The sequence below is a fragment of the Triticum aestivum genome, chromosome 4A (genome assembly GCF_018294505.1).
Source record: "Triticum aestivum cultivar Chinese Spring chromosome 4A, IWGSC CS RefSeq v2.1, whole genome shotgun sequence".
NCBI lineage: Eukaryota > Viridiplantae > Streptophyta > Magnoliopsida > Poales > Poaceae > Triticum > Triticum aestivum.
The window spans coordinates 566,630,759-566,645,295 of record NC_057803.1 but is presented as its reverse complement, the minus strand read 5'-3'; the positions used below and the strand labels follow the sequence as shown (position 1 = coordinate 566,645,295).

The 14,537-nt window shown below is 45.3% G+C and overlaps 1 protein-coding gene across 6 annotated transcripts; it reads right to left on the bottom strand.

The window, feature by feature from the left end:
- Window positions 1-5,945: 5,945 nt before the first annotated feature.
- On the bottom strand, window positions 5,946-9,603 carry LOC123087007 (transcription factor bHLH49). 6 transcript variants are annotated; one of them, XM_044508888.1, is made up of 11 exons: window positions 8,922-9,157; window positions 8,767-8,852; window positions 7,895-8,116; window positions 7,697-7,806; window positions 7,425-7,616; window positions 7,269-7,334; window positions 7,122-7,190; window positions 6,943-7,014; window positions 6,694-6,864; window positions 6,526-6,613; window positions 5,946-6,435 (listed from the first exon to the last, which is right to left on the bottom strand). In XM_044508888.1, exons 3-11 carry the CDS (start codon window positions 8,073-8,075, stop codon window positions 6,413-6,415), a joined length of 972 nt encoding a protein of 323 aa, XP_044364823.1. In that variant the 5' UTR covers window positions 8,076-8,116; window positions 8,767-8,852; window positions 8,922-9,157; the 3' UTR covers window positions 5,946-6,412. The 6 variants fall into 6 exon arrangements, with proteins under 6 accessions (XP_044364823.1, XP_044364821.1, XP_044364822.1 ...); XM_044508886.1 differs by lacking the exons at window positions 8,767-8,852; window positions 8,922-9,157 and adding an exon at window positions 9,252-9,603; XM_044508887.1 differs by lacking the exon at window positions 8,767-8,852 and having other exon boundaries at window positions 8,922-9,167.
- Window positions 9,604-14,537: the final 4,934 nt, after the last annotated feature.

The following is a 14,537-nucleotide window of genomic DNA, read 5'->3' as shown; positions in this document are numbered from 1 at the left end:
CTTTTCGATGCTCTGGTTTCCTTGATTTATTCGAGTGGACAGTGATGACATTCGGATTAAAAAATGCTGGCGCCACATATCAAAGGGCTATGAATTTGATTTTTCATGATTTACTCAGTGTCATACTTGAAGTTTATATTGATGATATTGTTGTCAAATTGGATGCTTTTGAATCTCACTTGGCCGATTTGCATTTAGCTTTTGAAAGAATGAAAAAGTATGGACTGAAAATGAATCCTTTGAAGTGTGCTTTCGGCGTGTCAGCTGGCAAGTTTTTGGGTTTCATTATTCATGAAGATGGTATAGAGATTGATCCCAAAAAGATAGAGGCTATACAGAAAGTGGAGGCTCCAACATGCAAGAGAGATATGCAAAAGTTCCTTGGCAAGGTCAATTATTTGAGAAGGTTCATAGCTAATCTATCAGGGAAAGTTGATGCATTTACTCCTATCCTTCGGTTAAAGAATGATGCTGATTTCACTTGGGGGGCAAAACAGCAAGAAGCATTTGATATGATCAAGAATTATTTGTGCACTCCTCCGGTGATGAGAGCACCCAAGCATAGGGAACCCTTCAGACTTTACATTGCAGCAGAGGAAGGAGTTATTGGTGTTTTTCTAACTCAAGAGACCGAAGGAAAAGAGCATGCCATCACTCATTTGAGCCGCCGCTTATTGGACGCAAAGACAAGGTATACATTTATTGAGAAATTATGTCTATGCTTATATTATGCTTGCACAAAACTGAGACATTATTTAGTGCCAAGTGTTTGTGTAGTAGCTTGTCAAACCGATGTCATTAAATACATGTTGCATAGGCCAATTCTTAGTGGTAGAATTGGCAAGTGGGCTTATGCTTTGATTGAATATGATTTGGCTTATGAATCTCTAAAATCCATGAAAGGCCAAATTGTTGCTAATTTCATTGTTGAACATCGGGTTAATAACAAGCATGATGTTGATATGAACCTTGTTTCATTAGTACCATGGAGATTATACTTTGATGGTTCAGTTTGTAGCAATGACCAAGGTGTTGGTATTGTTTATATATCTCCTCATGGTGCTGTTTTTGAAGCCTCATGCCGCTTAGAATATTTTTGCACAAACAATCAAGCCGAATATGAAGAATTGTTATTCGGCCTAGAGATGTTACTTGCTATAGGTGCTACACATATTGAGGCTTATGGTGATTCGTTATTAGTGGTGCAGCAAATATTCAAAGTCTTTCAGTGTTTGGACTAATCACTTAATGTTTATCTTGATAGATGTCTAGATATAATTTCTACTTTGGATTGCTTTAGCATTGCTCATATATCTAGACATGACAATTGGAAAGCAAATGAATTGGCACAACAAGCATCCAGATATCATGTTGATCATGGCATGTTTCATATCTCTCAAAGACCGATGTCTTGTCTTGCCAATATGGGAGAGGCCGAACCTGAACCCACTGATTCGGCCATTAACAAAAAGTCTAGTGCAGGTGACAATCCCGACTGGAGGAATCCCATTGTTGATTACTCGTGCAATCCGAGTGAAAGGGTGGACAGGGTTGTTCGGCGTATGGCTTTCAAGTATACAATAAGAGATGATGGTCTTTATCGCCGAACCATCGATGATGTTCTTCTAAAGTGTTTGGACGAGGACCAGGCAAGAGTTGCTATGGGAGAAGTACATGAAGGTATTTGTGGCACTCACCAGTCGGCTCCCAAGATGAAATGGTTATTGCGACGTGCTGGGTTTTATTGGCCGACTATGATTAATGATTGCTTCAGATATTATAAGGGGTGTGAAGCTTGTCAAAAGTTTGGTGATATTCAATTGGCTCCTGCTGATATGTTACATCCTATTATCAAATCGTGGCCTTTCAGAGGTTGGGGTTTAGATTTCATTGGACAAATCCATCCGTCTTCCTCAAAAGGGCATCGGTTTGTATTGGTGGCAACTGATTATTTCACTAAATGGTCTGAAGCAGTACCTCTCAAGAACATGACGCATACGGAGGTAATTCAATTCATAACCGAGCACATTATTCATAGATTCGGTATTCCTCAAACGTTAACTACAGATCAAGGTTCATCTTTCATGTCACACCAAGTCAGAGAGTTTGCCGAATCTTATAACATAAAGTTGCTCAATTCCTCTCCATATTATGCCCAAGCTAATGGACAAGCTGAGTCTAGCAATAAAATTTTAATCAAGCTCATCAAGAAGAAGATTGAGGATAATCCAAGGAGATGGCATGACTTGTTGTCTGAGGCATTATGGGCACATAGAATCTCAAGGCATGGTGCTACGAAAGTGATTCCATATGAGCTAGTATATGGTCAGGAGGCTGTTTTACCAGTGGAAGTAAATTTGAATGCTTTGAGAATAGCCAAACAAAATGATTTATCGGCAATAGACTTCTACAACTTGATGATGGACAACATTGATGAGGTTGCTGATAAACTTTGGCTGCTTTGAATGCCATAGAGATAGATAAGTTGAGGGTGGCAAGGGCTTACAATAAGAAAGTCAAGTTGAAGAATTTTCAAGTTGGTGATCTCGTTTGGAAAGTGATTCTGCCGATTGGTTCAAGAGATAGAAAATTCGAGAAGTGGTCTCCAAGTTGGGAAGGTCCTTTTAGAATTACAAGAGTTGTTCCCGGAAATTCATATTTGGTGGAATCAATACAAGGGGCATTGTTACCTCGAGCTCTCAATGGCAAATATTTGAAGAAGTACCACCCGAGTGTGTGGCAGGAAGCCTAAGTGGGGAATGGCCGATATACGATTATCACCCTTAGCACAAACATGGCCGATACATAATTATCGCCCTGAGAAAAATAAATGGCCGATGGAGTGTTGATATCGTCCTTAGAACAAACACTATGCATATTATTTTTCAGCGTGCAAGCTTTGCCGAAAAACAGGGGGGCATGTGTTGACACCTGATTTTGGCAAGATACAGATTGCAATGAAGATGGTCTCGAGTGAATGAGTTTTCAGCATAAAAATATTCACGTCACCGAGTGGAACCACTTTGATGTTTCGGTTATATTCATTCGACTTTATCTTACGGACCGAAACTATACTCCGAGTGGCATAGTTCAATATTCCGAGTGGTTTTTGGCCAATCACGTCTTCAAGATGACCTCAGATGAAGGAGCACTCTTAAGGAATTGTCTTCGTCTCATCGAGGCAATCGATTTTGATATATAAATCATCTCAATCCGAATTCATATGCAAAAGTTAGAGGCAATATACTGCAGAGTGAACCTCAACGGAAATACGGCGCGAGGTGCCAGACACTTGTCTGATAGGTTGCGTGAGTAATTCGGTCATCAATACGGCCTTGAATCGAAAAACCTTCAACATGGAAAAGTTTCGTCTCGTCGAGCCGATCGATTTTCATATATAATTCGTCTCAATCCGAGATCATATGAGGCCTGGAGAGACAAATCAAGATCGTGCTATGTTTTCAGTCGGAAATCCGAGTGAAAAATTTACTATCCGAGTGAAAGTTTACGGTCGAGTGAAAGTTTACGGTCGAGTGAAAGTTTACGGTCGAGTGAAATTTTACGGTCGAGTGAAAGTTTGCTGACCGGATGAACTTATTATTATCCAAGTGAAAATGTAGTCATCCGAGTGAAAATATGATCATCCGAGTGAAATTGTCATCTAGGTGAAAATATTCCGAGTGAAAAGATTACCATCGGGACGAAAACTTGCCGATCGAATAAGATAGTGCCTTCCGAGTGGAAATATAGTCATCCGAGTGAATAAGATAGTGCCTTCCGAGTGGAAATATAGTCATCCGAGTGGAAATATAGTCATCCGAGTGAAAGATTGTCTTCCGAGTGAAAAAGTCCAATCGGACGATCCGAGTGGATGAGCTCAAGTCCGAGTAAAATTGAACATGTGCTCGAAAGTTTATCAAAATGACATTGGATGAAGAAGTGTTCAATACAGAAGTTGTGCGTATCATCAAGACAGTAAATTTTGATTTTGGAGTCATCATCATCTGAGATAATATATAGCCTACAAATTCACTACGAGACTCGGATAATCCAGTCTACTGCAAAACCGAGTCTGACTGGAAGATAAAGATGATCTCGAAAAGTATTCAAGATGGCCTTATTTGAAAAAAGGATCAACATGAGAGTTGTTTGTATCGTCGAGGCGCACAAGTTTGATATTTGGGCCGTCTCGATCGGAGATCATATGCAAGTCCGGCGGCCCGCGCAAGAAGGAAGACAGAGTTTGGGCCAGATTCAGACTGAATCCGAGTTGGAATAGAATTAGGACTCTAGGACGTGAATTGATGTAATTTTTCTTGTAAGGAAAGCCTAGATGAATCCTTTACTTGTACGGGAAGTCCAGCCACCTCTTATATATGTTGGGGGTGACGGCCGATTGAACAACACACAATCGAACAAATCAATATACTACTTTTTCATCTACGTTTTATCGCTCCACCGTTTTCGATCTCGTTCTTCGTTGTTCTTCGTGTTTGAGAGCTGCGAATTCCGAGGCTCTAGGGGCGAGCGAATCGACCTAGGGCAGCCCATAGCCGCCGCACTCCCTGACGGGGTCCCTCCCGGGGGTGTGGGGTTTTCGGGTCTGCGAAAGCGCCTGTCGACTGTCTTGCGTATCGCGCTGTCGGTCGGGTCTCCTTCGACGTGAGCTGCGGTGCATCACCCCTGGCGTCGAGGGTACACGTGACGTGTTCGTGTGTCAACACTTTGTAGCTCCTCCTTTGCAAACTTGCAGCTGAATTTTGATGTATTACCACTCAAGATTCAACGGGATTTTTTTTCTTTAATTTATATGACTAATAATGGAGTGACTTGTTTGTACAGATCTGAAATAATGACGGAAACACCATTGTAACTAGCTACATGATTACACTTTCTAGTAATAAGTATAGAAGAGAGTAAGAACTGAAAATGCAGTAAGCACCAGAAGGTTGCATGCTTGCAGCAAAGAGCAGTTCATATTCCTGAAATGCAGTAAGCATCAAAAGCTTGCAGGCTTGCAGAGTTTCAACCAATTGCAGTTTCTATTCCTAAAAGATCACAAGCATACTCTGCATAATGGGTTGTTTTATTTCTGCAGGAGAAACGAACCTACAAAATGGCTCAAATCATCTCCCAGTTAAATAGTGAATGCGAGAGTTTAATGGCCAGTTCTTTGCATAAGTTGTAAGTTTGCTGATTGTTACCAATTCTCTTCAGACGACACATTTGCTACGATTTAGATTGACAATAAAAAGACTAGAAAATTCTCAAACTTAAACATTCAGAGATACAGAAATCTCAAAAGGTAACAGTGAAACTCTGAATTTCATCTTGTTCTACACAAAAGTTAAAAGCACCGGCTCGCCTCAAATCAAATAGAAGGGGAGGTCACGGGACCCAATAGAAGCATGGCCATCAAGATCGAAGGGCAGTGGTGAGGAGTACTCCGAAGAGTCGGTCACGGCCGGATCCTCTAACATTGAAAAGGAATGTCATGGTGCTACAGTGTTAACCTAGTGTAAAATGAAGAAGGAAAGTTAGGGACTGTTAGTAAATAGTTAATAGGTTGTTTAGTGTTGGTATTTAATGTAGATAGAAATAATTTAAATCTAATTTTATTTCACCATCAGTTTGTTTGCATGTAATTACTATAAATGTACACGGTAGATCATCCATTTGTAAATTAATTTAAATCATTTTAGCCATAATCATATGAATAGAAAGAAGAAAAGTTAGGGTGATGTAGCTTCTCTAACATTCCTTCTCAATGTTAGAGAATCCAGTCCCCGCAGAGGGCGAGCCACAGCTGACGGCAGCCCCATCACGATCAGCAAAATGTGTCATGGTGAAAACTTGATTTCAGTGAAAATCTGAAAATAATGCATGATTTCATGATTTCACAAGAAAAGTCTGCTCTTCAACATCTCGTTGCAAATAATGCATGATTTCATGAAACTCTCGACAAAAGTCACTTCACTACTTAGGGCAATGCTAATAAGCACGTCTACTTAGTACGCTTAGTCTGCTCTAGAATATCTCGTTGATAATGCATGATTGCATGAACCTCTGAAACTCTTGACAAAAGTCACTTCACTACTTAGGGCAATACTAATAAGCCAGTCTACTTAGTACGCTTAGGGCATCCACAATTGATCCCAAGCTTGGAATTCATGAATAACACAGGGTTCCTGCTTTCGACGAGCTAACGCAACAGAAATTTACGGTGGAATCAGCAGTTCTTGAGCCCGGCTGTACACGAGATCCTTCGATGCCATACCATAAACCATACGCTACGGGGTCGGGCAGCAAAAGGAGGAGATCGGTAACTAATGGTTAGGCATCCAGCTATACAAAACTTGATTCTGCAAGCGCTTTACGGTTCACAGAACAACTCCAGAATCATACCAGCAACTCACTGTTCAATCTTCACGGGACCTGCAGAGTACAAGAGGAACATTTCTGTAAGTTTGATGCAATCACTATGATTATGATGCATAACATTTTGAAAGAGAGCATCACATATACCAGCATTGTTGGTGCTGCTATCTGCAGCCACAGCAGGGTTGAAGTTCATATGAGGAATGTTCTGAAGAGTCTCCCACATCTCAGGCATCTGGATTCAGGGTTCACGTTAGTCCATTGCTATGGCTTCAGATGCTACATGCGATTGCCATGAAAATGGACTGAATTTACCTGGTTCATCATGGAGATGTCATGAATTGTTCCGTGCAGAGCACCCGCTGGATTGGAAGCATTGCACATCATATCTGGATGCATCATTCCTTGGTTGAAATGAGCAATAAGGGCGCTTGATCCTGGGTCGGCTCCATAGAAACCAAGGTGCCTGTCTTGAGAAAGCATCATCTACAAACAAGAATTGAGTTGAGCAGGTGGATCTAGAAATCTTTGAAAATATTTAGGATGGTTGTACAGTGCATTTACTTGTTTGGATAGAATCTGCTCAATATCAAAGCCAAGCTCAGGGTTCACAGTTGCAAGTTTCATTGACAAAAACTGCAAGTTTGAAGTGGCATTAGAGCACAGGATGATATTCCAACAAATGACATACTCAGAAACAACCCAATAACATCTGCACTAATAGATAACCAGCATTATGTCACCTCTACTTGTTGTTGTAATGACTGCACGTAATTGATTATCTCATCAAGCATGACTGCCTTGCCAGTAATCTGTAAGAGGGAGCATGGTAAGGTGCAGAGCACAATTTGGTCATAGAGAAGTTCTTGCTCCACAAAGAAAAAAGTTACCTTATTACACCCTGGAACAAGATCCTGAAGAAGCTTCATTTTCTCACTTATCTTTTTCCTCCTCAGCTGCAAAGAGTTTCATCCAACTTCAAGCATGAGAACAGGAAGAGCATAAATCAAACTGAAATGGGAACTTAGTGCTAATCAGAAGCTTACTCTTTCCGCAAGGCTGTGGCTGTTAGTGGCTTGGCCTCGCTTTGCCCGGAAATGAACATAATTTTCTTTAGTGCCATCACCGTCCGAAGAATCTTCCTTGCTTTGCGTTTTGGGCGAGATCTTTCTGTTGTCCCTCTCCACCGAGTTCCTTTCCGGCTGAGACGAAACCTCTGTTTGTTGATCACCCACATTCTAAACCCACAGTTACAACACAGTCAGTCATTACATCTAGACCAGAAGAAGATAAGAGCATAATGAAAGCTTATTTGCACCTTGCTACTGGCTGATGGGTTTAGCAACGCAATGCAGTCATCTGTTCCCTTCCTTTTCTTCACACCACCACTATGCTCATCACTCATCTGGATGTTTTGGGAGAATGCACCTGCAAGAATTATCGCCATTTCCATCAACTACAGAATTGTCACCTTCAAAAGTATCGCGACAACTGCATGATAAGAACTACTACTAACCAGCAGAAGATCTGTACAGACCTGGTCTCTCTTCTAACTCCATGCCATAAGCTTGAAACCCATATGCCGCGCTGTCATACCCCATCTTTTGATGCATTGCTACAGAACCCCAGTTGCCCTCCAAGAATTCTTTGCCACTGTTTGCAGCAGGACCTTGATCAGACTGCTGGCCTGAATACATGTCCAATAGTCTAAAAACAGCAAGAGCTCCTCCTTAGTTCCCTGTTCAGGATAGAAAGACAAGGGGGAGAAGGCACATTAGCACTACCACTAGAGTGTCCCAACAGAGCACAGACTGGCAAATGCAGCTTGAACAAAGAGTGAAATTTCATAAAGTCTGCAAAACCCTTTTGCACCACATGAACAACTCAGCTGGTAATCCTTAATACAGAGGTGAAAAGCAACCAGTCCCTACTATCCGTATCAACAGACAAAAGAAAGCCAGAAGACGGGATCCACCGTCCAGGCAAAGGCCTGCTACAGAACAAGCTTGGGGAACAAACCAAATCTGCTGCACGCAGCCCAGGTTCCAGGAAAGTGGAGCTTTAAACCCAGAGCAGAGCACAAAGGGAGAGGAGGAGGAGACACAGAGGATATAACCCCATCATTAGCCAAACAACATTCGCTAACTTGGGTCCTTTGGAGCAAAGCCATGAGGATGTGGGAGGGGAGCCTGCCTGCTCCTCCTAAAAGACCCCAAAACATCAAAGATAATTGGGAACAGCAAAAGCCTAACAAATCTTGAAGAACCGGGCATGGAGAAACATTATCAAGCATATGGAACTTTAAAAGAACAGATACTAGTTTAGATAGAAAGATAAAAGGAAGATGTTTCACTGATGAAGAACTTCCCACACAAGTTAGGAACTGACCAACAGTACTTTTTGGCCGGGTGTGGCTTGGCAGTGGCATCCAGGAAAGCTCAAAATAGCAGCACCTTACATCTGATTAAAACCACCTACTTGGATGAACAAAAAATAAAAAATCACAGCATTCCCTGGAGGAGGACACCACAAGACGAACCAACCTTCTCAAAGGATTTGATCGCCCCACAAAGTTTTCATCGTCTAGGAAAGCGCAAGTACGAAGCTCGAGAGGAAGCGAGTGGCTCCCAACTCCCAAGTCGAAAACCCGAAGAGAAGAGGCGAGGCTATTTGAATGCAATAGATGGATGGATAGCTAGAGTAGGATCTGCGGGGAAATAACTAGGGCGGCGTTGAAGCCCTCCGAGAGGGGGAGGAAGGAAAGCAACAAGCTTTGACCGCTCCGCCATGCCGTGTATGGGGCGGTGTAAAGATCTTGAAAGGAACACATACTAAGATGTTGCAGACGGTAAAAAAAACTGCCTGGAAATTACCTGGACCCGGCGCCACCACACGAGCCCTCCTGGAGGCCATCAATCAATTCGCCCTGCCAACGGGAAATGCTGGAACGATTCAAGAACTCGAGAGCGGCCTCATGATCTCTCTGCCTCTCTCTGTTCTTGAAAAAAATTCGCGGTTTCTTCTCCTTGGCGCCGCGCCGGAGCTATGGATCGCAATTTGACCGCAGGGTAAGAGGGAGGGGGCGGTGAAAGATTTGGGAGGAAGAAGAGGGAGGGTGTCTCGGACGCTTAATAATAATAGGCGGTGTTTGTTACCCCTGCTTGCCGCCGAGGTGAAATGATTCCTTCTTGCTCTGGCAAAGGGCTGGGTTGTTAACCACTTCAACTGCCCCCTCCCCATTCCCTCCTCCCTCCTTCCAACGCTTCTGAAACCTTGGCGTATGCAAACAGCTAATGAAAAAGTAACCGCAGAGAGCAGACTGGGGGTCGTACCAGGAGGAGGAGTAGTTTATTACTGCTGGCCCTGCTTTGGTGTGCAGGAAGATTAGCTAGCTGTAGAAAATAAAGCAGGGAGGGGAGTAAAAAAATGGGATGCTGTTCTTCTCTTCTCACCTGCCCGGCCTTGGGTGGCCTCAATGCCATGTGGGCCCCAGCTCCTAACTACTGTGGGAGTGAGTTTTGAGAGGAGGAGAAAAAAAACAAGGGGTGCACCTACTGGCCACTGCACAGTTATTCCTCATTGATGGTTTTTGTGACAGCCAGCCAGGTTTGAAATGCAACAAGGTTCCTCTTTGACCAAACAGCAAGGGCAAAATGCCTATTACAGAACATGTTTACATGTGCAGCGGTAATATTTTCTGTCTAGACATGAGCTGGTTTTGTTCTTACACACTCAGTGATACAGCATGTTTTTAAAAATGGCTCAGGGAGTAGTAAATTATGAATGCTTTGGTTGCAAGGGTGGGGGAGGGAGGGGAAGGTACTTCTCTTGCACACCAAGCTTTGAATGAGGGCAGGGAGATCTCTTTCCAACTGACATGCAGCACTGCCACATATTTGTACACTTGGCCTTTTTTCTCCCCTGCCAGCCCACCTACAGCCACCCTACCACCACTGTACTCCTACTACTCTCTCCCTCTCTCTCTCTCTGCAAAGAAAAAGAAGTGTGGAATATGTAAGCAAAAAACACAAGGAATCTTGTAATCTTTTCACCTTCTTGTCCTCTACAGTCTGAACTGCATGCAGTACTACCAGCTGGGTTGTGGGGATATGGTCAAAGCCAGCACTGTGAGCCATCATCCTGCTGCCATCCCTTGCTTAGGTGTCATATCCCATACTACTATCTATCTTTTTTTTTTCATTCGTACTAGAACCAGCAGAAAACAAAGCAAAAAAGTATACTGACTTGTTCTTGGAGTATACTGTATTATCCTAACCTAGACGCCTACCAAATTTGCAGGTCCCAATAAGAGAATCCGGCCGGGGCTTGTATCACATGTCGGTGTGATTGGCTGCTTGCATTACATGCTGTTAGTGATAATGGTTCGGTCCCAGTTGCCTGTTTTAATATGGGAACATTAGCTGTTCCTGTTCCTCGGCTGCTCTTGCGCAGAGAGAGAGAGAGAGATGTGTATAGTGTTCGTTGGATTTTGAGTGGTGGTGTGTCCTTGACGTGACCCCAGGAAGTGATCATTCAACTGAAATAGTGTGTCTAATCCAAGCCTTTTTTATGATGAAGATCTGGGAGCAGGAGTAGTCATAGTCTAGTTCACGCGCACCAAGTGTGCTAGTGTGCTAGGTCTAGTGACATCACGCTTGTGTCCGTTTGTTCTTGAACCATTTTATGTCGATGGTGGATGATATTACTTGTATACCACACATTTTGTATCATCAAGCATCTCCAACACCGACACTCAAACCGTCCGCCTACGTCTCAACTACGCGGTACGGACGTGTTGTGACATTCAACGCAGGTCATTGAGAGCAACTTCAACGCGCCGACCCATTTCGTTTGCGTGTGTCCGTTGGGATCAAAAGGGACATAAAAATCGGTCCAACGCGTCGACACAAACGGACACACATCCTCTTTTCATCCGCCGGATGACTCATTGCTGACCCAAATTTGGACCTCATTTGCGTCGGCGCACACACGAGGCGGACCGAGCGATGCCTGCCTACTCCTCCCCTTGGCTCGCCAGTCGGTAGCACAACCACCCCATTCCCCCCTCTTTCCCAAAAAACTCACGCCTGGCCGCGCTCCTTGCCGCTCGCTATGGGTGACAAGCCGACCCTCGACGCCGCCGCTGGCCTCGCCTCCGTAGCCTCCGCCAAAGGCAAGCCCTGCGCCACCGGCAAGACGGCGGTGGCGCCCAAGAAGAAGCCGTTGACGGTCGAGTAGCGGGTGGTGCGGTCGACCAAGCGGAAGGACCGGAGGGATGCGAAGGATCGCAAGCTCGAAGCTGTGCCCGCCGCCGCCCTGGCTGCCGCCGCACATGAAGAGGAAAATAATGCCATAATTACCGCAGCAACGAGGTAGGCCCTGCTCTTCCTAGGGTTAAACCCCGGCCATCACGGGCTCGTCAGCGTGGCCGTGGCCAACACGGGCTCATCGCCTTTCCCTGTGTGCCACTGCCAGAGTCACCGTACACGTCTGCCACGCCGCCAATTCCTGGCTTCCATCCCTACCCGCAAGCCTGCCGTTTCTCCGGGGAATGCTCACCGGAGGTGAGTGTGGTGGCGTCGTCCACACCCGCGGCCATGGCCAGAGGAAACGCCCGCGGGAGATCCGAGCCGACATGCATCCCGAGGCCCGCAACTTGTTTAGTAAAATGCCGCCCGCCACGAATGACGAGGCGGCAAACCATTCCATCATCGAGAACATCATATTCAAAGGTGGTGCGGCTACCACTGTTGTTGCCTTTGCAGGCAGTGCAGGCGCGGCTCCTTTCGATCCCGACAAGACCCAAAGCTAAGACAATCGAGCCCCCTTCATGGCCGACACCTTTAATCATGTTGGCATGGACGACCAGTCCATGCAAGACCAAGTTGGCATGGGAAACACCTTCCCTCTCAGCCATGAATTCCCGAAGGACTACGACCTTGTGGAAGAAGATGAGATGGACATTGACGGGGAGCCGTTGTTCGAAGACGAGCTCTCCTCCCAAGCCGGGGCAAACAAGAAGCTTAAGAGCAAGTGAACAAAGGCATACACGCAGCCAATGGACAAGCTCCTTTGTGAGTGTTGGAGGGACATTGGACAAGACCCCAAGGTGGGCGCCGAGCAAAAGGCATCCACCTTTTGGCTGCGTGTTCATCTCGAATTTCATGAATGCAAGAAGTTCACGTCATACCAAATGGAGAGCAAGCGCAGGTGGGTGTCCCTCTCGAAATGATGGAGGGTGATACAACAAGAGTGCAACAAGTTTTGTGCCACTCTTGAGGGCATCAAGGGACGTCATGTGAGTGGTCTTGACATCAAAGATATGGTATACATGCGTCCCTCCTTGTTGCCTTTGTGCTTGCATGTCCACTTGCCAATATACTTCCATGTCCATTTGCCCATAAGCATGCATGCTATTCATTTGTAGGCATTCCAAGCTTTGGAGGCATTCAAGGCGCAACATCAAGACAAGTCCTTTAACCTCACCCATTTGTTGGATGGTCATCAACGGGGAGGAGATGTTCAAGGCGCAATATGTCGTCGCCAAGCACGTTGGGGGAGGGAGGAAGCTGTCGAGGAGCATGTGGAGGGCGAGAAGCCACGACCGTAGGGAAGACCAACTCCAGGAAGGAGGACAAGCGCGATGCGGCATCGATTACCTTGCATACCACTTTGGAGGGCATGATGACCAAGAAGAACACAAGGGAGGAGAAGCGTCGGAAAGATAAGGAAGAGCAAATGAACGCCTTCATGGAGATCCAAAGGTGGAGGCTTGAGCTCGATGCAAGAAGCAAGCCAAGATGCTCGAGATGGAGGCGGAGAAGCAAGTGAAGATGCTCGAGATCGAGACCGCCAATGCCAAGACCAAGGCAAAAGAAGTGGCGCTCCCTAGCATGATGATGGGGGTGGAGATCATGAAGGTGGACTTGAGCACGGCGTCACCGAGGAAGAGGCCTTGGTTCGAGAAGATGCAGGCCGACATGCTCAAGTTCGATGACAAGTGATCTAAGGCGGAGGGTGCCATCCTTTTTTTGTATGCCGGCAAATGTGTTGGCATGAGCACGGCCAAGATGGCTTGGTTGAACTCCCACCCCTTTTTTGTGTGCTGACATGTGTGCCGATCGCTGGCAAGTGCGCCAACATGAACTGTGTGGTGGTTTTTTTGGAGGCTGCCATGTATGTCGGCCGCCGGCATGGCACCGATATGAACTCTGGGTGATAGCATGGCCGCTGGCATGATCTTTGGCCGTGGGCCTTTTTAAAATTCTATGCGGACATGAAATAGGTCTGTGCGTTGGGTGCACGGCCGACCCAAATGCAAAAGGGGACGGACGACGAGCGGGCGGCCGACCCAAACGGACAAAAAGCGGACAAAGTGCGGGTCTGTTTGGGTCGGCGCATTGGAGTTTCTCTAACGATTCGTAGAGCGGTTCGAACGTACTTTTTTTCGCAAACCAGAGATAAACTAGAGGGCTTCGCGGGCGTCCGGAGCGCTGCCATACCCGCATCTGACCGCCCTGGCTCACCCAAACACCCTCCCTCGCCTGCGTGCACTTCCCGCCCAAAACGGCCAGCGCCGCTCCAGAGCGTCAGTGTCGCATTCATGCCTGGCCGGAGCGGATGCGACGTCTCACTAGCACCGGCATTGAAGCGGCGCGACTCCCGTGAGAGCTGAAGGAAATATGCCCTAGAGGCAATAATAAAGTTGTTATTTATATTTCCTTATATCATGATAAATGTTTATTATTCATGCTAGAATTGTATTAACCGGAACTTGATACATGTGTGGATACATAGACAAAACAAAGTGTCCCTAGTATGCCTTTACTTGACTAGCTCGTTAATCAAAGATGGTTAAGTTTCCTGACCATAGACATGTGTTATCATTTGATGAACGAGATCACATCATTAGAGAATGATGTGATGGACAAGACCTATCTGTTAGCTTAGCATAACGATTGTTTAGTTTTATTGCTATTGCTTTCTTCATGACTTATACATGTTCCTCTAACTATGAGATTATGCAACTCCCGAATACCAGAGGAACACCTTGTGTGCTATCAAACGTCACAACGTAACTGGGTGATTATAAAGATGCTCTACAGGTGTCTCCGGTGGTGTTTGTTGAGTTGGCATAGATCGAGATTAAGATTTATCAC